Here is a 24,121-nt window from a genome sequence, read left to right on the forward strand (position 1 = left end):
ACAGAGTCTCACTCTGTAGTTCAGGGTGGCCTTAAACTCACTATGTAGCCCAGGATGGCCTCCAAATTGGGGCAGTCCTCCTGCCTCAGCCTCCCAAGTGCTGGGATTAAAGGCGTGTACCCCCATGCCTGGCAACCATCTGTTGATTTTACTACAGCCTCCCTTTGGGCTAAAGAGGGAGATAACCATCTCAACCAAGGCCAAAATAAATGGACTATGATACTAAAAGTGAAAGCAGCAACTCCGGCAAGGCTGGAGGGAGGGGCCTCCAGGCAGAAAGGACTGATGTACAGCCAACCGCAGCTATGCAGTATAAGAGAGGGAGGGCCAGAAAGCATCCAGTAAGATGGTAGGTGTCACACAAGTGACTCCAGAGCTGAGTAACAGAGAGAAAGGTGGTCGTTTAGAGCCTGAGTGTTGCAAGGGCACCAGAAGTTAGTGGGCAGAAATGAAAAAGGTGAGGCTGAAGAATCTGGGGGCTCAATAGTATAGATGCTAAAATTCTTCATGAGCGTGGTGGAGAAAGAATCATCGGAGACAGCCAAAGTCAAGGCAGCCCTAAGCTAGTGAAGTAGAGATTGTTTCAGAGATGGTAGCCTGTAAGATTATGGAAGTGCTTAATTCCTAAGCTTTTATAATGAAAAATGTTTAAATACCCTTAAGTAGATAGAAATGTCTGCTTGCAAGTGACACAGAAACACAGATAAGCTAGAAGCCCCTGCATACTGACCTGCCTGTGTCCCCAGGGTCAGTTCACTATGTGGATGAGAAAGGGAAGACCACCTGTGTGGCAACCACCAACAGCTCCATCCAGACCCTGTTCTACATTGAGAAGAGAGAGGCGCTGGTGGTGGTCACAGAGAACCTTTTGCTGTCCCTCTATATGGTGATGCCTGAGGGTAAAGCTGAGGAAGTGATGAAGGTGGGTAAAAGAGCAGGGTTTGGGCAACCCAGGGCACTGCCATGGTAAAGAACTGGGAGACAAGATTCTCTTACCTGCATGAATGCCCTTTCTCTCTTAGTTATGAAGACTGAAACATCATTATGTAGTACCACTCTTCGCTCATTTTTTTTACTGTAAGACAGTCAGTTTAGGTGGGTGAAATGAAAGGTGATTTCTCAGTATCTCTGGGCAAAGGTGAGGTTGTCACAGGAGCCTAGGCTTTCTCCGAGGCTGCACCCCCTCCTGATTGATAAACTCAAATCCCACGGATATGAGGTATGACAAAGAATATTTTGAGACAGGATCTAGCTGAGTTTCCCAGGCCAGCCTAGAACTTCCATCCTCCCGCTTCAGCTTGTTGACTAGCTGGGTTTACAGCTGTATGTTATCATGCCCAGTTATTCCACCCTCCCTGAGGACCTCATTCAGTCTTGTTACCTCCTAAAGGCCCTATCTGTAGATGCAGTCAGCATGGGGAAGGGCGGACAGTTGAATCCATAAGCACCTGGTTTCAGGTACCCTGATGCTTGGTACGCCCTGGGAATGTTTTCATTCTGCAGATTGGCAATGACAAGACCTATGTAGAGGATACGGTCATGACTGAGCAGGGAACACCCAGCTCAATTTAGTAATCACTCTAGAGATTCCTATCATGTACTATACAGTAGATGCCCATATGCAAGTCATTGTTTCCTCTGCCCTGTACATCTTGAAAAAAACAAGGATACCTTTCAGTTTCTACTCACCTGGTTTCCAAAATTACTGAAAACCAGATCCAAGGCTCACAAACTCAGGGACAGAGGTCTTAGCAGCAGCCATGTGTTTCTTTCAGATTGTTTTTTCCTATACAGGTAAAGCTGAGTGGGAAAACAGGTCTCCGGGCAGACATCACTTTGATTGAAGGCAGCCTCCTGGTGATGGCCATAGGGGAAGCCATCCTCAGGTAAGAGCTTGTCTTTCCAACATGCATGCCTGGAACATTCTGGCAGGATTCATGCCACCCCCCACCCTCAGTACGGGCATTGAACCCAGAGCTTTTGCACTGAGGTACATCCACAGCCCTTTTTATTTTTCAGTTTGAGACAGAGCCTTGCTAAGTTGTCCAAGCTGGGCTCATACTTGTAATGCTCCTGCCTCAGCTTCCCAGATGCTGGGATTGTAGGTGTGCAGTACCATGCTTGACTAAGAACAAGTTCTTTTAAATGGATTTATTGGAGTGTAACACATATACCAAAAAGTACACATATTATGATGAGTCTTCACAAATTGGACACATCCATATAGCGAAGTGGAACAACAAAGTTAAAGATGCTATGATCCCTAGTGTTCTCCCTTCGGTTCCTCACCCAGCAAGTAGCAGCACCTGATATCTGCCCTAGAATCACTTTTCCGTGTTTTTTTTTTGTTTTTTTGGTATTTTTGTCGGGAAAGGGTTATTTTGTTTTAAGACAGTTTCTCAGTTGCCTAGGCTGGTCCCCAGCTCCTGATCTCACGCTGCCCTCTTACCTCAGCCTCCCAAGTTCTGAGACTACAGACTAGTACCACTATTCCAGGCCATATATAAACCATCTTTTAACAGTTACCCTCTTTGATCGTAAACGGCATAAAATAATCCTGTGACATCAGCTTTTTTTTTATTAACATCAGCTTTCTTTTTCACACCGTATTGAGAGTCTGAAGAGTGTGACTGTTTTATGATTTTAAGTTTGCTGCACAGATTCAACACAGCCCTCAGAGCAGAGGGAGAAACCACTAGCATCCCCTTGGTGAGGCTTTCTTCCTTCCATTGTAGATTCTGGGACTTGGAACGGGGAGAGAATTACGTACTGAATCTAGAGGAGAAGTTTGGCTTTGAAAAAGAAGAGAATATAAACTGCGTTTGCTACTGTAAAGCCAAAGGTAACATGTGGCCTGGCATGAAAGAAATGGAACCAATTTCAACCATTGTGCTCAAGCTACAAATAATTACAGCGAAATTTAGAGATTATTTAAAGAATGGCACACCAGTTATAACTAACATCACTCACTTGAATACAGTCATGATGAACAAGTGACAAAGCTTTGTTATTCACAGTGAGTGAAGAATTTAATAAAAAAGTGGCAGACTGAATATATGTACATTGCTGTCTGTTTCCTCCTGAAGTCCCATGAGACAGTAATATGTGTGCATACATGAAAGCATGTGAATATTTGTGTATTCACACAGAAAGGACAGGAGAGGGTCACAGTGACATTCTGGCAGCGTTTGCTGAGTGCTCAGCACTGTTGGACACATGTAAGCTCTTGGAAAGCAGAAAAGAGCATCCACTACTGCTCCCTATACTGGCACAGTGTTGCCTGAGATAAGTAGTACTTATGAAGGGAAGTAGAGCTTCTGAGAGTAGGATTCCTGGACTAAAGGAGGCTGACACATTGGAGAAAGTGGTCATCACAGAGACGCTTACTGTTGCTATGGTTCCTTTTTCACCTCCGTTGACATGCACTTTGTTTCCCATTCAGGTCTCCTGGCAGCTGGTACTGACAAAGGGCGAATAGCCATGTGGAAAAGAGTGGTCAGCTCCCCATGCGGCCGAGAGGCAGAGGGCAAGGACACATGGGTCCCTCAGACCCCCACCGAGCTCGAAGGAAACATCACACAAATAAAGGTGCTGCTCCACTGGGGCTAGGCAGTACTTCACTTTCTCTGCAAGTAGTATAAGAAGCAACTGATCTCAACCTGTTTTTATCAGTTACTAACAATAACAAGAAAATATTAAAGCTCTTTGGGGACCTGGGATTTAGTTCAGTGGTGCCACTGCCTGCCTCACAGGTGCAAGGTCCTGAGTTCAATCCCCAGTACCAAAAATCAAAACAAAAAAAGATTTAGGCCCGGGATTTAGCTCAGTGGTTCTTCCGCCTGCCTCACAAGACGAAGGACCCGAGTTCTATCCCTGGTACCAAAAAACAAGAAGAAAGAAAGAAAAGTTCTTTGGATCTCAGAATTGCAGATAAGAGATGATGGATCCGTATTTGTATCAACCCTTTCATCTGCATTTTTCTGTGTTTCTACCTATATCTATGTAGGTGTATATACATAATATTAAAAACAGCTTATTGAGGTAGTATCTATATAACAAATAACTTGTAATATAGTCATAGAGTTCTGCAGCCATCAACATGATGTTTTTCACAATAAGTCTTAGAATATTTTACTCACTCCAAAAAGAAATCCATGCATATTCCCAAAGTCCTCTTGGGTTTCTAGTCAACCAGTAATCTGCTTTCTTTGTCTATGAATTTGCCTTTTCTGAACATTTCATAAAAATAGAATTATATATGAGATCTCTTGTGACTGGCTTCTCTCTGAGCATCCTGATTTCCAGCTTTACCTTCACGGTGGCAGGTGTTGGTACTTCCTTTTTATGGCTGAGTATTATTTCACTGTGTGGCTGGAACACGATTTTTTTATTCATTGGCCGATGGACATTTGGATTGTTTCCACTGTGGAGCCACTGTAAATGCTGCTGTGAATGTTTGTACACAAGTTTTATGTATTCCCCCCACCCAGGTACTTGGGGTAGAACCCAGAGCCTTTGCATTAAGCTACATCCTTGGCCATTTTTATTTTCGAGATGGGGTCTCATCGGCATTTTTTTTTTTTTTTTTTTTTTTTTTTTGGTCATCTCTGTCTATTGGTATTCTCTATCTGATCAAACATAGTCATCACACCTTTCTGTTTTTGTTTTTGTTTTTTTGGTACCAGAGATTGAACTTGGGTCCTTGTGCTGGCAGAGCAGGCGGCAGAACCACTGAGCTAAATCCCCAGCCCCATCACACCTTTCTGTAGTAGTTGTGCCTTATAAGAATAAACACCTGTAGCAGCTACTTTGCTAAGTCCAACATCTGGGCTCTTAACAGTTTCTGATGTCTGCTTTTTTTTTCTTTTTAATATTGGTCATAGTCTCCTCTTTTTTTTTTTTTTCCCCGCATTGAGTTTATTGGTACCTTTTAGGTATACAATACAGTTACATTCATTATTGGGATCTTGTACCTTTACATGATAGGTCTTGGTTCTCATTTTTTCCCCTTGTCCCTGCCCTCCCTTCACCCCTTCTCCCCTCCCCCTTTACAAGCACTTCATTTCCATTTTTCATTTTCTCATATTTTTTTCTTTTCCCTTAATAGCTTTCCCCTACCCTTCCCACCTTCCCTACACCTTTAGCCCCTTTCCTCCTATTTCACATTGTCCATTATATCATTAGGATCTTATGTACTATTATAGTTTATTCACATCAGAGAAACTATTCGGTATTTACACATGTGACTTATTTATTTCACTTAGGAGTATATCCTCAATATGTATCCATTTTCCTATGAATGAATCTAATTTCTCATTCTTTATGGCTAAGTAATATTTCATTTTATAGAAAAACCACACCCAGGAAGATCACCACAAGTTCGACGTCAGCCTTGACAACACAGTGAGACTCTGTCTCAGAAAACGAAAACAACAAAAAAGAGAAAACTGAATATTATAGATAGATTTAAAAGTTTAGTATGAAGTTAAGTTACATCAACAAAGTACGGCATAATAATTTGTGAAAAGTGCCTATCAATTCCGAGAAAATAAGTATTCGTATGACATATTCAGAAAAGCTGATTTCTAGAAGATACTTCACCAGTTAAGAGATTCTGGCTAGAACAGCCACACAGGTGTCTACCTACTGATTCACAATGCAGTATATTTTTAAATTTTTCTACAACGTACATATATCTATTTAAAAATAAAATAAGAAAAAATAATGTTTGGAATATAGTTTATGGATCCTCGTGTGGAATGTTTATGTGTTTCCCCTGATGGTATCTCTGCTTCTGTTTCTGTTATCTTGAGAATGCAGTGGGGCTCCAGGAAGAACCTTCTGGCAGTGAATAACGTCACCTCCGTAGTGATCCTCAGAGAGCAGGCCATGTCCTCACACTTCCACCAGCAGGTGGCGTCCGTGCAGGTCTCCCCCAGCTTACTCAGTGTATCCTTCCTGTCTCTGGGGGAAGTGTACAGCCTGCGCACAGACATGCACATCAGCGGAGTGTTCGCCACCAAGGTGACTGCAGAGGATGACTCTATGGGTCAGACAGGCATCAGCATAGATGGAAGAGCTGCTCAGTTATTGGGGTAATTCAGGGTAGCATGGGGCCTGGTTGACAAGTTGGACAACTCTTCAATCCCCTCCTGAAAGATTTCCTGAATCTTCATGTATATCATATTCATAAAGAAAATAATAATAAACACCCAGGGACATTTTACAGAACGTAAAAACCAGCCCTCACCTGCATCTGTGGACCCAGTGTCAGGCTGACTGTGTGATGGAATTCAGGGATAGTTAAGAGAAGGGGTTGGGCTTCGGATGTGTGTAGTGGGATCTACAGTGTGTGCCGTGCTTCGCCTGATCTTTGCTCTGGATGTCCATGTTCTTTTTAGGATGCTGTGGCTGTCTGGAATGGAACACACGTAGCAGTCTTTGAGCCTTCTGGAGCCACACTACGCAATGCAGGTGGGAGTCTCTTCACACCCAGAGGGGACTCCAGGACATCTCCATTGTCTCCTCACTTACTGAGAGGATTGTAGTCTGGAGCGTGCTACAGGGGCTGGGCAGACCTCAGTGTCAATTCTTGTGCCTCCACCTACACCGCTGGCCTGTGCCCCCACCCAGAGCCTCCTGGGTTACATCCTCCTGGAGCCCATCGAGGCAGTGGAAGGGCAGTAAGACCCTCGCCAGCAAGCCCTCCTGGGTTCCCAGACTCCTACGTGGCTGGGAAATAAGGCTGTGTGAACCCAAGCAACCACAGTGCTTTTTCTCTCTTTTTTTAGCAAAACATTTATTGATACATTTTATATATAATAATAACATTCATCATAGGGAATTGGCACCAGTACGTATCTTGTTGATGCTTTTTCCCCACCCCCATTAGGTCCAAAAGCTTTGTTTCCATTTTTTCAATCGATTTTCTTTTTTCTTTCTCATCCCTTCTTTCCTTTGCCCTCCTCCCTCCCTTCTCATTTGAACATTTTCTTTCCATTTCCCAGTGTCTATTGTACATTTTAGTCCTTATTTCCACTTTCATTTTCTCATAGCAGAGAAGCAATGCAGTATTGAAACGTGTGTCTGATTTATTTCACTTGAGAGTGTAGTCTCAAAGTCCATCCATTTAGCTATAAATGTCTCAAGCTCATGCTTCTTTATGACAAGAGTAGTACTCCATTGTGCAAAAGATCCTACATCTTCTTTATCCATTTGTCAGTTGATGGACATTTGGCTTGTCCTTTTGCTGTGGGCAAGGCCTTATTATGTAACCACCTCCCACCTCTGGGGATATTTCCACTGGTTGTCACCTCACTCCCTATTTTTTTCCCCCCAAAGCTTTTTTTCTTTTTTTCTTTTCTTTTTGGGACCAGGGATCAAACTCCGGTCCTTGTGTTTGCGAGGCAGGAGACGGAATCATTGAGCTAAATCCCCAGCCCAATTTTTTTTTTTTTTTTTTTTTTAGACAGAGTCTCACCATGTAGTTCAGACTACTTGAACACACTATCGTCCAGACTGTCCTCAAGTTCATAGCAATCCTCCTGCATCAGCCTCCCAAGTGCTGGGATTACAGATGTGCGCCGCCACACCTGGCTCCCCTAATACTTTTAGTCTAAAGTTCTCTAGTAACTTTTTCTATGCTGTGACCTGTATTGTAGGGTCACTCATATGTCTTCTCTGTTGCACAGATAGGGGCAAGGATGAACTTGTACTGCAGTAGAGCCAGCACAGCAGGTGCTGAGATATTTTTCTGTTTTGTGTTTGCCGTCACCTCCCTAACTCAGAACCCCTTTAGCAACATCAGAGACAAGGCAGGTAGCCTCCACCGTTCTACCTAGCACGAGCAGATGCTTGCCAGTGTACTGTCATGGATGCTGTGCTGCTGAGAACGCTAGCTCCTAGGTGGGAGAAAAGAGAAGACCACAATGAGTGAGCGAGCAGGAAGCCCAGTAGAGTCCCTGCCAGGCCCAGGGTTGTGGGGTGATATTGCGGTTCCCAGTGCTCAGAGCCTCCCTCCAACCCCAGTGCTGGGAATTGAACCCAAGTTCTTATACATGCTAGTCAAGTGCTCTACCACTGAACACTTTCCAGCCCTTCATATTTTTTATTTTGAAACAGGGTCTCATTAAGTTGCCCTGACTTGCCTTAAACTTGTAATCCTCCTGCTTCAGCCTCCCCAGCAGCTATATTGCAGGAGTATGCCATCAAACCAGATTTTTTTTGTTGTTTTTGGTTGGGTGGGTTTTTTGTTTTTTTTTATTGCTTTTTTATTTGGGGGGTTTTTGTTTGTCCAGGGGTTTTTTGTTTTGTTTTGTTTTTTGCTTTTTTTTTTGCACAGGAACCTTATTCTGTTCATCTGCAAGATCCAGGTAACACAACCCTCATGGAAACATGAGGGCCTAGATGATTAGGGACTCCACTTGAAACACCTCTTCAACTCTAGAAGCCTTCAGCAAGCAATCACTGCTACTTTGATGCTCATCTTCCATTTCAGGGACCTTCCAGTGTGAATCCCCAGTGTTAGCGATGCATGAGGAAAATGTGTATACAGTGGAGCCAAACCGAGTTCAAGTTCGGACCTGGCAGGTAAGTGGCTGTATGTAGTTAACAGACTGTGATGATAAAGAAGATTTTATTCGGGGTGTGATGGTGCACACCTATAACCCCACCTCCTCAGGATCCTAAAGCAGAAGGACCAGCCTTGGCAACTTACAAAGATCTTGTCTAAAAAAATTAAAAAGGCCTGGGCCAGGGATTTAGCTCAGTGGCACCATGTCTACCTTGAAAGGTCCTGAGTTCAATCCCTGGGGGGAGTGGGTGGGAAATAAAGTAAAAAGGCCTGAGGATGTAGCTCAGTGGAAGAGTGCCTCTGGGTTCAACTCTTGTACTAGAATGGGGAAAAAAATGAAAAGGAAGAAGGAGCCAGATGTAGTGGCACATGCCAGTAATCCCAGCACTTGGGAGGCTGAGGCAGGAAGATCACTGTGAGTTTGAGGCAGCCTGAACTACATAGTGAAACCTTGTAGGAGGGGATGAGGAGGGAAGGGAAGAAAAGAGAAAGGGAAAGAAATTAGAGCAGTTTGGGCCGGGGATTTAGTTCAGTGGTGCCGCCACCTGCCTTGTAAGCACAAGGTCCCAAGTTTGATCCCTGGTACAAAAAAAAAAAAAAATAGAGCAGTTTAAAATGTTATTTCTAAATTAAGTCAAATCCTTTCATTGGTCTTGCTTAGCTAGATCAGATTCCCCTCAGCAGATGGCTGATTATAAAAATTGGTGCTGAGATAGCTGCTTCATCGATGGCTATTGTGACTCTGAAATCAGGAGACAAGAAAAGGGCCTTTTATAGGGAAGAAGTCTTCTGTGCTGGATCTTGAATATACAAGACTGTGAAATGGGAGGAAGCACTTTCTGGGAAGGTGAAAATGTAAATGACGTGAAGTTACTTCCCAGGTCAGAATCTGGAATTCTTCATTTCACATAAGGTTTGGTGCCCTAGCCTGCAGTACTGCTGCCCCCTGGCCTTTGCTCACCTGCTACCTCCTTAGCATGCCGCTCTCACATGACTCCCGACAGCCTGCCTCATTGGCCGCGGGGCTTGTAGGTATGAAGACCCTCCCCTTGTTGAGTATATTTTGCCTCCTCTGTGGAACGTCAGCTGGGGTTCTGCAGACAGTTGGCTTCTTCCTATCCTTCCCTTGGTTTGAATATTGCTCCAGACAAGACTATTATTTCTTTTTAAAATTTTTATTGGTACATATTTGCAGTACATAATGATTACATTCATTATGGGAAGTTGGTACATACACATAACATATCTTAATTTTTTTACTTCCCCTTCTGCTAAGTCTTTTATTTCTTTAATATTTTATTGAAATTTAAGACACATAGAGAAAATGTAAATATGTCATAAGTAATGTGCAACTCAGTGAATTTTTGTGAGTAGAAGATACCCATCATGTAACCAACCAGCACCCTGGCATTCCCTTCTTCTCCCAGTGTCCCCACCTAGGGTAACCACACATGTGACACTGACAGCCCAAGGAGTTTCATCAGGATGCTTTAAAACCATACCTTCCCCGTACAGGGCCCCACACCAACCCATAGAGTGGGACTACCTCGTGCTCCCAGGGCCTTTCCAGCCCCCCGTGTGTTCCCAGAGAGCACATCTCAGCTGAGATTTTGTGCATATTTGCCTGTTGAGGAGGCTGCTGTCTGTTTCCTCTCTAGGCTCCAGGCACAGGGCTCTCCTGAGGTCAGGACCCCATTGTCCCCTCGAGCAGTAAGTCTAGTGCAGGTCTGAGTACTGTGTATGTAGTTAGTAGTTGAGCAAATGAGGTGCAGAAGATCACCTGTGTTCGGTAACAGCAGTGGAGTTCCATGGGAGCCATTGTGCTGCAGGAGCCGCGTTCCCCAATTTCTCACTCTTTTCTGCTCTGCAGGGGACTGTCAAACAGCTCCTAATGTTCTCCGAGACTGAGGGAACCCCATGCTTCCTGGACATCTGTGGAAATTTCCTGGTCGTAGGAACAGATTTAGCTCACTTTAAAAGTTTTGATCTCTCCCGAAGGTATGATTTTTACCTGAATAAAACTATTATATTTTGTTAAGACACAAAGTTGTGGGTAGAAAATAAGACAGAAGCTTAAATTCTCATTTCAACACTAACGGGTCGCCTCATGTTTTGATATGCCTGTGCTTTGTCACTTGAAGCTTTTGCAGTACAGGAGAGGTGGAGCATGGGGATGTTTTTGATTTTATAGCATTTCTGTGTGACGGGAACCAGGCACTGCATTTACCAAAACCTGTAGGATTTTATGCACAAAGTATGAACCTCAATACATGATAAAAATTTTATTTTATGACAAAACTTTTAAAATCTTGTAGAATATAAAAGAGATAGAAAACAGAGGGTAGCAAAACCATACAGCTGTATTGAAATGTGAGAAACAACCTTAGCCAATGGTGTGAGGAAAAGTGCTGCCCTGGAGACCTCAGATGTAAGCGCAGTCTCTGGCTCTAAGGGCAGAGGGAGCATGATATTCCCAGCATGGGCTGTGCTTACCAAGTTCTTTCTAGAGAGCACAGTAGGGGCAGAAGGGTCACTTCCCAGTAGAGAAACACAGCATGCTCCCAGGTGAGCAAGGTGCACGTGTCCCTATGTGGTGGGAGACGAAGGCACCTCATCTCTGTGCTGTTCCCAAGAAAATTGGTACACCGATCCCAAAAGGAAGGCAGCCTACACCATGCCTGAACAGAGCTCCTCAAAAGTGTCAGGGCCATCAAAAAAACAGGCAAGTTTGAAAATTGTCATAGCCAAGAGCAGCTTATGGAGATATAATGCCTAAATGTCACATGAGCTCCTAGGACCAAAAAAAAAAGGAGCATTGGGGAAGTTGAGGAAATGCGAATAAGTAAAGAAAGGCATGAGCCACAATGCTTACTGTTGATATTGACAGCAAGCTAGAAACAACTAGTGGTTTCTGGCAGGGAAGTGGCTCACATGGGGTGGTAAGTAGTACAGTTGTGAGGGAGGATAGATAAGGAGGCTGTGCCCTCATTCTGCCATGTGAATTCACAAAGCCATGGTGTAAAGGGGAATCACAAGGTGCAGAACAGCATCCTTATTCACCGTGTTTGTGTAAGAACAGGAGGCGCACTAAGAATACATATTTATATACTTTCTATTAACAACCTATCATTTAGAAACTGCCCTGTGCTTGGCCCAGGTCTTGAGTGCACCTGACAGTAAGCTGAGAAGTGGCAAATTGTCCAGCAAAATTCACTGTGAGCCAAGGCCTCAGCAGAGAATCGGGTCTTTTCTGTGACATGCCTGGGACAGTGAATGGCATCTGTACAGAAAGGAACTTCTGACACACTGTGGTTCTTTCCTCTGTCCTGCAGAGAGGCAAAGGTGCACTGCAACTGCAGGAACCTGGCTGAGCTGATCCCTGGCGTGGGCTCCATCGTTTCTCTCAGATGCAATGCCAGTGGGAGCAAGATCAGCATCCTCCTCAGCAAGGTGAGGGAGGGCCTTCCCGCCAGTGGCCCTAGGTGAGGGCCTGCCCCACGGCTGTGCCTCCAACCCCATCCCTCCCCTGTCCTGCTGTGCCCTCCTCACCCCACCTGCTCCTCTTCACGTAGCCTTCGGGCCTCCCTTCATCCCTTCCCTCCTGGTATAACGCCATCTTTAACTGCCCTCCATTCTTAGTCCATTCCCCCACCGGTACGCCTCCCATCTTTCCTGCCTTTCTTTGTTTTTTATTGTTTTTTTCTTAAGAGAGCCCCTCAGCCTTTCCCTTTTCCATTTGTTTTCTTCATCACCCAACTGAATTCTCCTTGGTACAAGAAGAGATGACAAGGACTGTTGTGGGTGAAAAACCCGACACAATCATTCTGGGGATTGAACCCAGGGCCTTTACACTGAGCTACATCCATCCCCAGCCCTTTTTTATTTTGAGACAGGGTCTTACTAAATTGCCCAGGTTAAGCTCAATCTTGTGATCCTCCTGCCTCAGCCACTCAGAATGCTGGAATTCCAAGTATGCCTGTCTGCCAGTGTATTTTTAAGCATCCTCCTGAGAAAAGTAGAATGAGATGGGTGTGGAAATGGACTCTTGTAGCCACCTAGAGAGTGCCTGAGAGTAGGGTGGCTGGTGGCATTGTTCTGGATTTGCCTTTTCATTCTACCCCACAGTATTTGTTTATTCATTGGTTCATTCATTCATGAGATGATGCTGGTTGCCCCCAGTGGAGCAGGCACCACAGATACAGTGGTGATCAGTTAAATGAAAGGACTACTGTAATCCCTGTGAATAAACAGACATCAGTCATCAAGGCAGCCAGCTGATGAATTTCTACAACCATGGTAAGAGCCATAAAGGAGAAGTGGGCACACCAGCCAAGTGTGTAACAGCGCAGGTCATGCTGTGAGCTGTGAGGAAGCCCATGAGGTAGTGACAATGGAACTGTGATACGAGGTACAAGTCAGGAGGTGAGGGCATACTGGGTAGAGCATTGCCTCACCAAGGTCAATGTCAGTTCTGGAAAGAAAGAACAAGGCTGATGTGGTTGGCAGGCTGACTTTGAACTTGGCACAGAGGCAAGGAGCATAATCTCAGAATCCTGTTTTCAAGAGGGTGATTTATTTTTCTTTTTTTTTTTCTTTTTTTTCTTTTTTTTTCTGTTTTGCTACCGGGGATTGAACTCGGGTCCTTGCGTCTGCGAGGCAAGCGCTGGAACCACTGAGCTAAATCCCCGGCCCTCAAGAGGGCAATTTCTAAAAGACTGAGAGAGGACAAAGTGGTTACAGAGATCCCCTTAGTACCCTCAAGGCTGCCTGGACGCGTTGGCCATGTGGTGAGAGTGGCAGTCATGGAGCTTGGTGACCCATTGCTGTTGGGACACTTCCCCTGTTTCTGACCCTCATGGCATTTGAGGGAAGGTGGGTATGCTGAGTTGGGAGTGTAGGTGAGGAAAGTAGGTGTGTTGGGTTGGAGGTATAGGTGAGGAAAGTGAGCATTCTGAGATGGAGTGCGGGTGTGGGAGATGGGTATGCTGAGTTGGATGTGTCAGATGGACAGTTTCATACCTACCGACATCCAGGCTGGATCTCAAGGGAGAGCTGGCTTAGGTAAGGGACTGGGCTTGGGAGGTGTCCTTAAAGCATGTTCTGCTTCAGCAGGAAAAGATGACTCCTGCCATTCCCAAGTACAGCAAGGCCCTGAGAAAGCCAAGCAAGCAGATAGTCAGGGAACTGGGAGCTCCAAGGAGGTATCTAGTTAATCCCTTCAGACCATAGTCACCATTCTGGTAGCATACGGATGTGGGTGACTTGAGATCTAGGAGGTCCAGGAAGGGCCATGGTGCTAGGTAAGGAGTCAGAGTGAGAGGGGACCATGCACAGAGATAGCTTGTTCCCAAGGAGAAGGAGCAGATTGAGAAAGGAGTCCCCTTGCAGCACATGAGTAACACTTCTCCATGACAGGGCAGAAAATAGGTAAAGGATATGCTCAGAATAAAGAAGTGTGCAGTGAAGAAGAACTTACCTCAACCCTCCCTACCAGCAGCCACAAGTATCCAGGAGAAGGACATGTGCTTCATTGTTCTGGAGAAGAAGAGGCAGAACAAATGGGCCCCTTCGCCCAGGCACCTGAGTGTTAAAGAATGAGGAAGAATTCCTGGCCTCCTGTTTGCTGATTTGCTGCATGTTTTCCCCCTGGTTCTTTTTTCTTTTTTCTTTTTTCTTTTTTTTTTTTGGTTTTTTGAGACAGGGTCTCACTATATAGTTAAGACTCACTTGGAACTCACTATGTAGCCCAGGCTGGTCTCGAACTCACAGCGATCCTCCTGCCTCAGCCTCCCAAGTGCTGGGATTACAGGAGTGCACCACCACGCCTGGCTCCCACAGTTCTTGTTAGCTCTTCATTCTCCTTAAGGCATTTGTAGAGATGTCAAAAGGCTGATGTTTTTATGTAGCCAGATCTATTGATTGCAATTTGTGAGTTTGTCCATGGCTGTTAAACCTACAATTACTTCTTTTGTCTAAATGTTTGATAAATTTCGTTTTCTTACTTTTCTTTTTTACAGTCTCCCAATCTCATTTATCATTCCCATATCTACTAGATTAAGTTTCTTGTAATCTCTTTAAGTTTTGGGTGTGTGTCCCCTAGCACTGCTTTACAGATGTGTAAAACCCAGAGTTGATATCTGAGTTGCGCCTGCTGCTGGAGTGCTGTCTGAGACAATACAGCACTGACTTGAGGACCAGATACCAGTGGGCGCAGAGGGATGGGCAGGGGGAAGCGTGGAAATTCAGCTGCTTCCCTCAGTTTCTATTATTCTATGTGCATATGCACAGTACTCTCCTATGCCACAATGAGAATGAAGGAAGGAAGGGCCGGGGATTTAGCTCAGTGGTGCTGCCGCCTGCCTTGCAAGTGTAAGGTCCCAAGTTCGATCCCTAGTACCAACCCCCAAAAAATAGAGAAAAGGAAGGAAGGAAGAAAGCTATAGTGATAGTGGCAACATCATCTCAACCGCATCTTGCACCTGCCATTTCCTTGATCTTATTTTCAAGGATTCTGATAAAACTTCATTGGAGCTCCAGCCAGTGGTCCTTGGCCAAGGGATGAAGGAGTGAGGGGAAGCCACAGTGGTGTCAGGGAATACAGAAGAGAATGAGTGCTTGAGGTGGAGGGCAGTATGGAGTCACAGGGAGCAGCCCAGGAGGCCGGATGAGGAGAGCCACTGAGGAAGGGCGGGAGGAATTAGAGGGGCGGGCCCTTAGGAAAAGATTTCCAGGAAGCAGACAGCTGAGAGCCTCAGCCCTCAGAAGTCAGTATGCATTGTTACAAAGGTGCTGCGGAGCAGCTCCTTGACTGGTGCCACTGGGCAGCCTAGTTAGAAGGCAAGGTGGACCTGCTTTATTTCTATTGGCCCCCATCCCCCAGCAGTTATCGAGCATTTCCAGTATACACTGAGATAAGTCCTGAGAGACCCTCAGAGCTGTCACTTTCACTGCTGTGGCACAGGTTCTTTCACCCTCTTCCTCCACCATTAAAACACTGACTTCAGCTACTGTAGCCCCAAGGTACCCTTTGGAGGTGGTAACATTTATTTCTTTTTGTGGAGGGGAGCACTGGGGATCAAACTCAGGTCCTTGCACTTGTGAGGCAGGCAGCAGAACCACTTAGATAAGTCCCCAGCTTATTTCTTATAATAGTGTCTCTAAAAAGTTGAGATGAGATTGGCCATTTAAATTGAACAGTTCTGTCGGGAATGTAACACAGCACCTTCCTGGCAAGTGTGAGGCCCTGAGTTCAATTCCAGGTACCGAAAAAAAAAATTACAGAAAAGTGAACAGTTCAGTGGCACTGTAGTTAGTGTTGTGCCTCCATCTTCATCACTATCAAATAAAATGCCATACCCCCCCATTCTCCTTAGCCCTTACAACCACTAATTTGCTTACTGTCTCTATGGACTTGCCTGTCCTGGACATTTCACAGGAATGGAATCATACAGTAGCTGTCTTTTAGTGACTGGCTTCTGTCACTGAACATCCTATTTTCCAGGGTCAGCTGTGTTGTAGCTGGTGTCTGCGCCTTACTCTTTTTTTTTGGCTGAATGCTTTTCTTTTGTACAGTGGACTTTTATTTATCCATTCTTTTTGGTGTCTTCCCTTTCTTACTCTTGTGAGTGGTACTGCTGTCAACTTATAAGTGTAGCCATCACCTAAGAAAGCTCCAAAGATCCCACTGAACAGTGGGCAGTGTCTGTCTTCCTCAACGTGGCAGTTGCAGCCTGGCCTCAGGATGTGCCTTCCCCTGGTCCTTACTGTGACTTGTACATACTGCCTCATGTGCTAGCCCAAAAGTGGGAATAGCTAGCCATCCTCCATCTTCATGAAGTTTATTTTTACTCAGCTTTGTGAGACTGGTTTCACGAGAATCCAGATTCCTTCTGGTTTCCTTTTAGTCTATGCCAGCTAAGAAAGCATCTGTAGTAGACACAGAATGGTTGGACAGTTTTATAGATTTGTTTTTTCTCTGAAATTATAAAGTAACTTGAGCAGTGTGGTGACACATGCCTGTAGTCCCAGCACTCCTGAGGCTGAGGCAAGAATATCAACACAAGTTCAAGGCCAGTCCAGACTACCAGTAAGTTCAAAAGGCTAGCCTGAGCCTATATAGTAAGATCCTGGGGTGCAGGGACTAAAAAATGGTTTCTGTGGGATAAAAGGTTGATGTTCAAATTATAAAGTGTGCCACTCCCTAAAGGCTGACATGGTCTGTAGCTGTGGCTGATGGGTATATTCCCCTTAGCAAATGTGTGGCCCATGGAGCATAACTCACACAACAGGAGTCCAGGTTGCTCTGGGAACTGTGCCATCTTCTCTTCCCTCAGGTTGACAACATTCCTGATTCCAGAATCTGCTTCTATGATGTTGAAATGGACACAGTGACTGTCCTTGACCTCAAGACTGGACAGATTGATCAGAGAGAGACACTACCCTCTAATGGGCAAGAAACTAACAAGTAAGATGGTGTTTGGGAGGATTTTGTAGAAAAGATATTGAAAACTATATTTGCTTACTTATCACCTGGACAGGTCATTGTTAAGTTGTATTTCAAACTTCAAAAGATTTTGCAACAGTTGCTAGTAGCAAAAACAAAAAGCAACAACCACAACAAAAGTTCACAGAAGGATTGCAAGTTCAAGCCCACCCTGGGCAATTCAGCAAGACCCTTTCTCAAAAATTTTAAAAAGGACAATGGGTTTAGCTCAGTCTGAAGGCCTTCGCTTCACTCCCTAGTCATGCAAAAACAAAAATAAAAAATAGGCCCAGTATAGTGGTACACACTTATAATCCCAACTACTTGGGAAACTAAGATAGGAGTATCACAAGTTTGAGGCAAGCTGCAGCAATTTAGAAGGCCCTGTCCCAAAATAAAAATGTCTGGGAATATAGCTCAGTGGTAGAGCACCCCTGAGTTTAATCCCCATTACCATAAAGATTTTTTAAAAAATGGAATCACACTGAGGCAGTTGAAGTAGATCTGAGTCTTGGTCTCTGTCCTCCATGGTTAAAGTTCTGGAATCGGTTGAGTAGGATGTGAACTTCAGAAGGGCTCTAGCCACAGTATCTATAAAAACAGCCCAGGACTCATAGACAGACAGAGGGCTGCAGAGAAGCCCTGAAACCCATTGGAGTCTCCAACAGGAGGGAGGTCAGTTGTCTTTGTTTTGTTGTTTTTGCATTGCCAGAGATCAAAGCCAGGGCCTCACATATGCTAGGCCACACCCCCAGTCTAGAACTCTTGTCTTTGTAGAGAATATTTCTAGAAAAAAAAAATACTGTTTTTCTTTGGGAATTTAACATAACATATCCCTTCTGATGTTGAGAACATAGTAATAGACTTCAGAATCTTACAGTATTGTATTTCACTGCTGTTTGAGTTTGATTCTGCATAAAGACAGAAAAGCAAGTGATATGCAGAATGCTAGATTTGAGTCTGTCTCCTTGTTACAGTGGAGAAGCAGCATAGAGAAATTATCTTCAAGAAGGAGGGACAGGGTGACAGCCAGGATGAGTGTGTGTGTGTGTGTGTGTGTGTGTGAGAGAGAGAGAGAGAAAGAGAGAGAGAGAGAGGTGTAAATGCAGAGCAGAGAAGCACAAGTAGAAATTTCAGGCACGAATGGGCGGTTCACAGAAAAGCAGAGGAATTGAGAATGTTGGATTCAGCAGCTTGTTCTGTCACGTTCTGTACTGCTTTGCCATTTCTGCTAGGTTTTTGTTGTTTGTTTTTTGGCAGTACTGGGGATGCAGCCCACAGCCTCACGGGTGCTAGGCAGTGCTCTACCACTACACCCCCAGCCCCACTTTGCTACATCTAACAGATCCCTCCTTTCCAGTGCATCTCCTCTTGTCCAGCTGACACCAAATCCTCCCTGCCTCTTTTGACCATACAGCTGCCTCATCAGACCTTCTCTGGAACTCTGTTTCACCTGGTGAGATCCGCCTCACACGCCTGATGGCGTCCCCAGGTGAACACTCCCATCTTTGCTTCCCTCCCAGCTGGCTCCCCATCCTCCTCCTTTAGAACATGTGCCCCTGAGCACCTTGGATGCACCGCACTTCCCAGAGTTCCATTTTTCACCACAGCACCCATCTTCTTAGCCACCCAGTTTTAAAATCTTGGAACTAACCTTTCCTTTGATCCCTGCTTTCCATGACCCAAGTTCCCATTTTTTTCTTTTGAAATTACTTTTAATTCATGTTGTGCTGTCCTGTCCTTCTGTCTGTTCCAACTGTCCTATCCATTATGTGTCTTATACCAGACCAGTCTGACCCACAGTGTGTGTCTGGCACTTTGTGGGTATTTGGCAAACACTCAAGCCAAAACACTGTGTCATGTCTGCCCTGCTTTCTGCTCAGTGCTCAGGATGTGCCACAGGTACATCTCTGGTGTTGGTGTAGGTAGCATCCTCAAGGGATGTTCATTTGCTGTAGGACAGGGTCTTGCCCTTCCTGCAACCTCCGTAGGCCTTTGAGCCTAGACATCCCACCCTCCACCCAAACTTACTGTACTTCTTTCTCCTCTATCCAGGAACCTGCCTTCTTTTGACATCTTACTCATTCTTTGCCATCTAGTTCATTTAGTCCCCCTACAATACTTTATGGAGTTCCTGACCCATAGAACATGGAATTTTAGAGAGGAGAGGGTCCAGGATAAAAATGGGTAGTATCAAGGGGTCACTTCTAGAAATAAAAACCAGTTCCTGATTTAGACAAGTTGATGCTGCCCAGTAGGGGGCGCCATCCCTGCTAGTCCTGGAAAAACGTCCCTTTAGGGAAAGTCCTGGACCCTTTATGAACCCTACACCGCCCAAGTGTCACACTCTGGGTTCTTCAAACTAGATTTCACTAGGACCCTTTCAACTAATTCCTAATTATCTGAGAGCATATTCCAACAGGATGTATGGCAGTATGAGGTACAAAGATGCTCCAGAGGCAGGGCACCTACAGAGGGAGGCTGCAGCCTGGGTACAGTGAGCAAGAGCCTCCAAGTGGGTGTGGGATGTGAACACAAGACTACTATCCTCAGAATTGGGGGCGATCTTCCCTTCTCTTTCAGAAGCCCCATCTTCCCAGTTGAGAGACTGACAAACTACATTCCTTTGAACCATTACTGGGATCAGAATGAACCCAGGCTCTTCGTGTGTGAGGTCATGCAAGAGGAGCTGGGAGCCCAGGCTACAGGAGACAAGCAGCGGCCCTGTGCTGAGGACAGCACCAGCCCCACAGTACCTACCACTTTGCACATGGTAACTGTTTGCCAGACTTATAACCCTCATAACATGGCTTATGGGAGAGATACTAGGAAAATCCAGTCACTCAAAATAGTGTGCCCCTCACACCACTCAATGAAAGTAGTTTGTCTATAACTTGAAAGTGGTTCTTGAAAGACAATGGGCAGACCTCTCTTAAACCAGGTGGAAAAGCTGCAGTGTGGAGTGTGTCTCTCTTCAGTGGGTCCACATGATGGGCTGGGTGCACCCTCTGTTTCCTTGATTCTCTTGTTAACTTAGCTACTGCATGTTATTTTCTCTCTGGGGCAGAGCTTCTTGTGGAAACAGTTGATAGGAACCAACCCCTCAATTCAAGCATATACTGTGATTAAATCAGAGGCTATTCATCCCATAGCTTGAACCAAGGCAGACTGCCACTCATACAGCTTCCTCTTCTCAGCTACTGCCTCTGTCCTCACCTCCAGCCTCTGCAGGGCCTTACAGTTCCATGCAGATGCACTCCCAGTACCCTGGAGTATCCTACCAGCAGATGGAACTCATTGACACTTCTTAGGTCTTATATCTAATGGGATATCAGAAATTCCTGGGAAACTATCTAACCCACAGGACCTCTCTAACCACGTCATCCTTAGAGGAATCTGTATATTAGGATTCTCAAGTCAGCAAAGAACATCCCACCTTAAAACTTCAGGACATATCTCTGAGCCAAAAGTGTTCCCCTCACCAAGATGGTAAAAGTGTCATCTTACTGAAATTATCTATAGTCAATATCATTACCCAAGATTCTCAGGAGCAAATCTGATTCTTGATCCTAAAACACCAGTAAAATGTATTACAGTCTCTTCTCTATCAATGAAATAAAGGAACAAAGAATTGCCAGAGGAATTGTCTTCAAGATAAAGGGCAGCACTGTGTGTGATGGCACACACCTGTAATCCCAGCCCTCGGGAGGCTGAGGCAGGAGGATTCCTGCAAGTTTGAGGTCTGCCTGAACTACATAGCAAGACCCCATCTCCAAAAAAAGAGGGTAGAATGTCAGTCCTTGGTGAACCAGAATAGCAAATGATAGCCAGTGAAAGATGAAGACATGTCAGTGGGAAGGTTATTTCCTGGCCATTTGGTCAAATATTTATGTCTTCTGTGACAGTGAATGCAGTTGTGAGAATTCATGCTGCAGTAGTGAGGAAAGGCTCTTGCTCAGAAGGTCCTGCAGATGAGGGAAGGCTTTGCTTCCTGGCATTGCTTGTTTGTATCGTGTATGACAAAACAGTGTCACTTCTTTGTTGCGTGCTCTCTATTCCTTGAAAGCAAAGTAGTGTGTCTTTCTGTCATCATTGCCATTGTTCATGTTTGAATCAGAATAGAGAAACCAAGGGTCAGGGATTTAGCTCAGTGGCCCTGTTCCTGCCTTGGAAGTGCAAGGTCCTGAGTTTGATCCTCTGTACCAAGGAGAAAAAAAAATAGAGAAACCAGAGGAATAATTTTTTTTCTTATTATTACCTGTTTGTAGTACATAATGTTTACATTCCTCTTAGAGGGTAGGTACATGTACTTAACATATCTTAATTATTTTTATTCCCCTCCGCACTCCCCACAAAGAGTTTCCATCACCAACTTAACTGGGACTGATGGTCACTCAGAGACTAGTGTCTCTCACCACATGGGTTGCATTATTCTGGGAGATGGAAGGTGCTGGGTTCTTCCAAAGGGGGTAATAAGAGCTGAGAAATCCTAGTAGAGGCGCATATGTCAGCCACACACCAGAGGGGGAAAAAAGACTGTGCATACTGGCATTCCTCTTTATTTTCTCTGGATTATGTAAATGTGCTGGCAGTGAAAACAGAAATTAGAAGGAAAATAGAATATTATACTGTCTAATTAAAAACAGAACAACATTGTCCTTTCTCTCCCAGGAGGATGTTTTGATCTTATCATTCTTCATTTCCGAAGATCATGGTCTCTTGCTGCATGACAGCTTCCCTCGACCTCCTGCCTACCAGGCCCTGCTGGGGATGGAAGTTCCCCATTATTACTTCACAAAAAAGGTGTGACTGCATGAAATCTGCTCAGTATTTTCTGTTCTCCTTGTCTAGTAGGGGTTCTTTCAAGCATCTCTAAGGTTCTGAGGGTAAGTAGCCCCCCAGTTTTCCCAACTCACCTCTCACTAATCCAGGTCAGCATCTGCTATCATTTGTCACCAGAAATGCAGTGAACACTAAGATCTCTTGAACTGGGAAAAATTAGGAGAAATTGCTTTGCTCAAAGGATGGACAGAAGTTGCACTGATGAGCAGTATAACGAGTCATAACTTGAGCCAGGATCCTATGCCCTTCCCTCTTGCTTTTCCCCCAGAGGCATGACGTCTTTCAGTTTGTCTGTCTTTTCTTCCTTATCCTGGCTGTTTTTAAAAACTTGCACATTCTCCTGGGCATGGTGCCACATGCCTATAATGCTGGCACTCTCGAAGCTAAGGCAAGGGCATCTCCAGGAGTTTGAAGCCAGCATGGGCCATATTTCAAGACCCTGTCTCAAAAAAAACCAAACAAATAAAAATTACACATTCCTGTATTTACTGTATGAAATTTAGAAACTACAAATAAGTGAAAACCAGCGACAATGCAAATCTCCATGACATGGACCCAGTGAAGGCTCCTGTGAAAAAGTCACCTGCCGTGGTATTTTTTAAATTTGTGATAGAAGGGCATCATTTTCTGCACATAAGAGCACACACGCTAACCACTGTACTCTGAACAAGTTCTTTAGCTTCCCTAGATGTAGTCTCCTCATGTCCAAGGTCTCTTCTGTACCTGATGTCAAATCCGTGTGATTCTGAAATGTTCAGGTGAGAGGTTCCATGGCGAGTATACAGAAAAGTGGTATGTCTGTCCTAAGAGCATCCTGCATTCAGGTACACATGCTCAGCCTGTCAGTGATTTTCTCCCCTTTGCTTCACCAAACAGTCAATTGTTCTCAGGCTCTGGAAGCTCTTAAATCACTTCAGGGGCCTTTTTTTCCCTCCAGGATCCTGGCAGGTCTGCAGGCTTAGTTTCTTCCTGGCTGGTATGGTCAGTGAGCCAGGGTGGTGTTGTGGGGCTGGGGGCCAATGCTTCCACCTGGGCTGCAGCAGCTGCTGTGAGGCTTTGATCCCATGAAATGAGGATGCTGCTTTCCTCCTGGACATATCACGTACATGTAGGCAGCTTTCTGTGTGTTATTACTGACATATCAGAAGGACTAAACAGTGTCGGCCTTATCTGATTTTTCTGGTTTTCTCATAAGGTGACTTAAAATCAATCTTAAAAACAAGCCTTGGGCTGGGGATTTAGCTCGCTGGGGATTTAGCTCACTGGTGCCATGGCCTGCCTTACAAGGGCAAGGTCCCAAGTTAGATCCCCAGTACCAAAAAAAAAAAAAAACAAGCCTTGTGGAAACAAAATGAGTCTGTATTTTCCTAATTTTGTCCAATTAACATGTATTACTTTTGCAACCAAAATTGCAAGACAGTAAAGGGGAAAGAGATCACAGGTGGATATTTAGAGCAGAGGAAGGACCTGCATCTGGATCTTCTATGTGATCCCTTCCACATGGCCATGTAAACTAGCTTAATTTTTAGGCCACACAATCCCCAGCAAGTATACAGGCCCCACCCAGGCTCTTCCTACGTCCAGCTTTTTTGTTTTTGGTTTTTTGAGACAGGGTCTCACTATGTAGTTCAGACTCACCTGGAACTCACTGTTTAGCCCAGGCTGGTCTCAAACTCACAACGATCCTCCTGCCTCAGCCTCCCAAGTGCTGGGATTACAGGTATGTGCCACCACACACCCTGTTACACCCTGCATTTAAAGGAGGTGGTATAATGGACACAGGGCAGAAAGGACATTGCCCCTTAGTTTGTGATAGTCACATGACCAGGTGTGGGGGGTTCTCTGGTTCTGGGTTCTCCTGTACTCCCAGTGTAGTGCTGCACACACTCAGAACAAGAATGAGTCAGAGAGCTGAGCATGGAGGCACATACCTATAATCCCAGCTACTCAGGAGGCTGAGCAGAAGCATTGTGAGTTCAAGGCCAGCCTGGGCAACTGAGCAAGACCCCATCTTTAATAAAAAATAAAAAAGTTTGGGTGTAGTTCGTTCCATTGTTCCAGATTATATAAAGCAGTATTGCATGACCAACCATTACAAGTTGGCATGCTAACACTTTATATGTTATAATTTTATGTGAATTAACTTTTTTTCTTTTTGGGATACAATCATGCTGTTGTCCAGGTTGGTCTTGGACTCCTGAGCTCAACTTATCCTCTCACCTCAG

General features: G+C 44.9%; 1 protein-coding gene across 3 annotated transcripts in view; it reads left to right on the forward strand.

Moving 5' to 3' along the window:
• The window catches only part of Ift140 (intraflagellar transport 140), an 89,275-nt gene that overhangs the window by 17,048 nt on the left and 48,106 nt on the right, over nucleotides 1–24,121 (forward strand). For all 3 annotated transcript variants that reach the window (XM_010620510.2, XM_010620512.2, XM_010620511.2), the window contains exons 6-17: nucleotides 747–922; nucleotides 1,795–1,886; nucleotides 2,736–2,842; nucleotides 3,443–3,588; nucleotides 5,821–6,024; nucleotides 6,402–6,474; nucleotides 8,498–8,589; nucleotides 10,443–10,570; nucleotides 11,905–12,022; nucleotides 16,906–17,036; nucleotides 19,638–19,827; nucleotides 21,726–21,857. In XM_010620510.2, coding sequence (XP_010618812.1) covers nucleotides 747–922; nucleotides 1,795–1,886; nucleotides 2,736–2,842; nucleotides 3,443–3,588; nucleotides 5,821–6,024; nucleotides 6,402–6,474; nucleotides 8,498–8,589; nucleotides 10,443–10,570; nucleotides 11,905–12,022; nucleotides 16,906–17,036; nucleotides 19,638–19,827; nucleotides 21,726–21,857 — 1,589 coding nt within the window. The remainder of the gene's footprint in view (nucleotides 1–746; nucleotides 923–1,794; nucleotides 1,887–2,735; nucleotides 2,843–3,442; nucleotides 3,589–5,820; nucleotides 6,025–6,401; nucleotides 6,475–8,497; nucleotides 8,590–10,442; nucleotides 10,571–11,904; nucleotides 12,023–16,905; nucleotides 17,037–19,637; nucleotides 19,828–21,725; nucleotides 21,858–24,121) is intronic.

The sequence above is a fragment of the Fukomys damarensis genome, unplaced genomic scaffold (genome assembly GCF_012274545.1).
Source record: "Fukomys damarensis isolate Sample0158 unplaced genomic scaffold, DMR_v1.0_HiC HiC_scaffold_34, whole genome shotgun sequence".
Taxonomy (NCBI): Eukaryota; Metazoa; Chordata; class Mammalia; order Rodentia; family Bathyergidae; genus Fukomys; species Fukomys damarensis.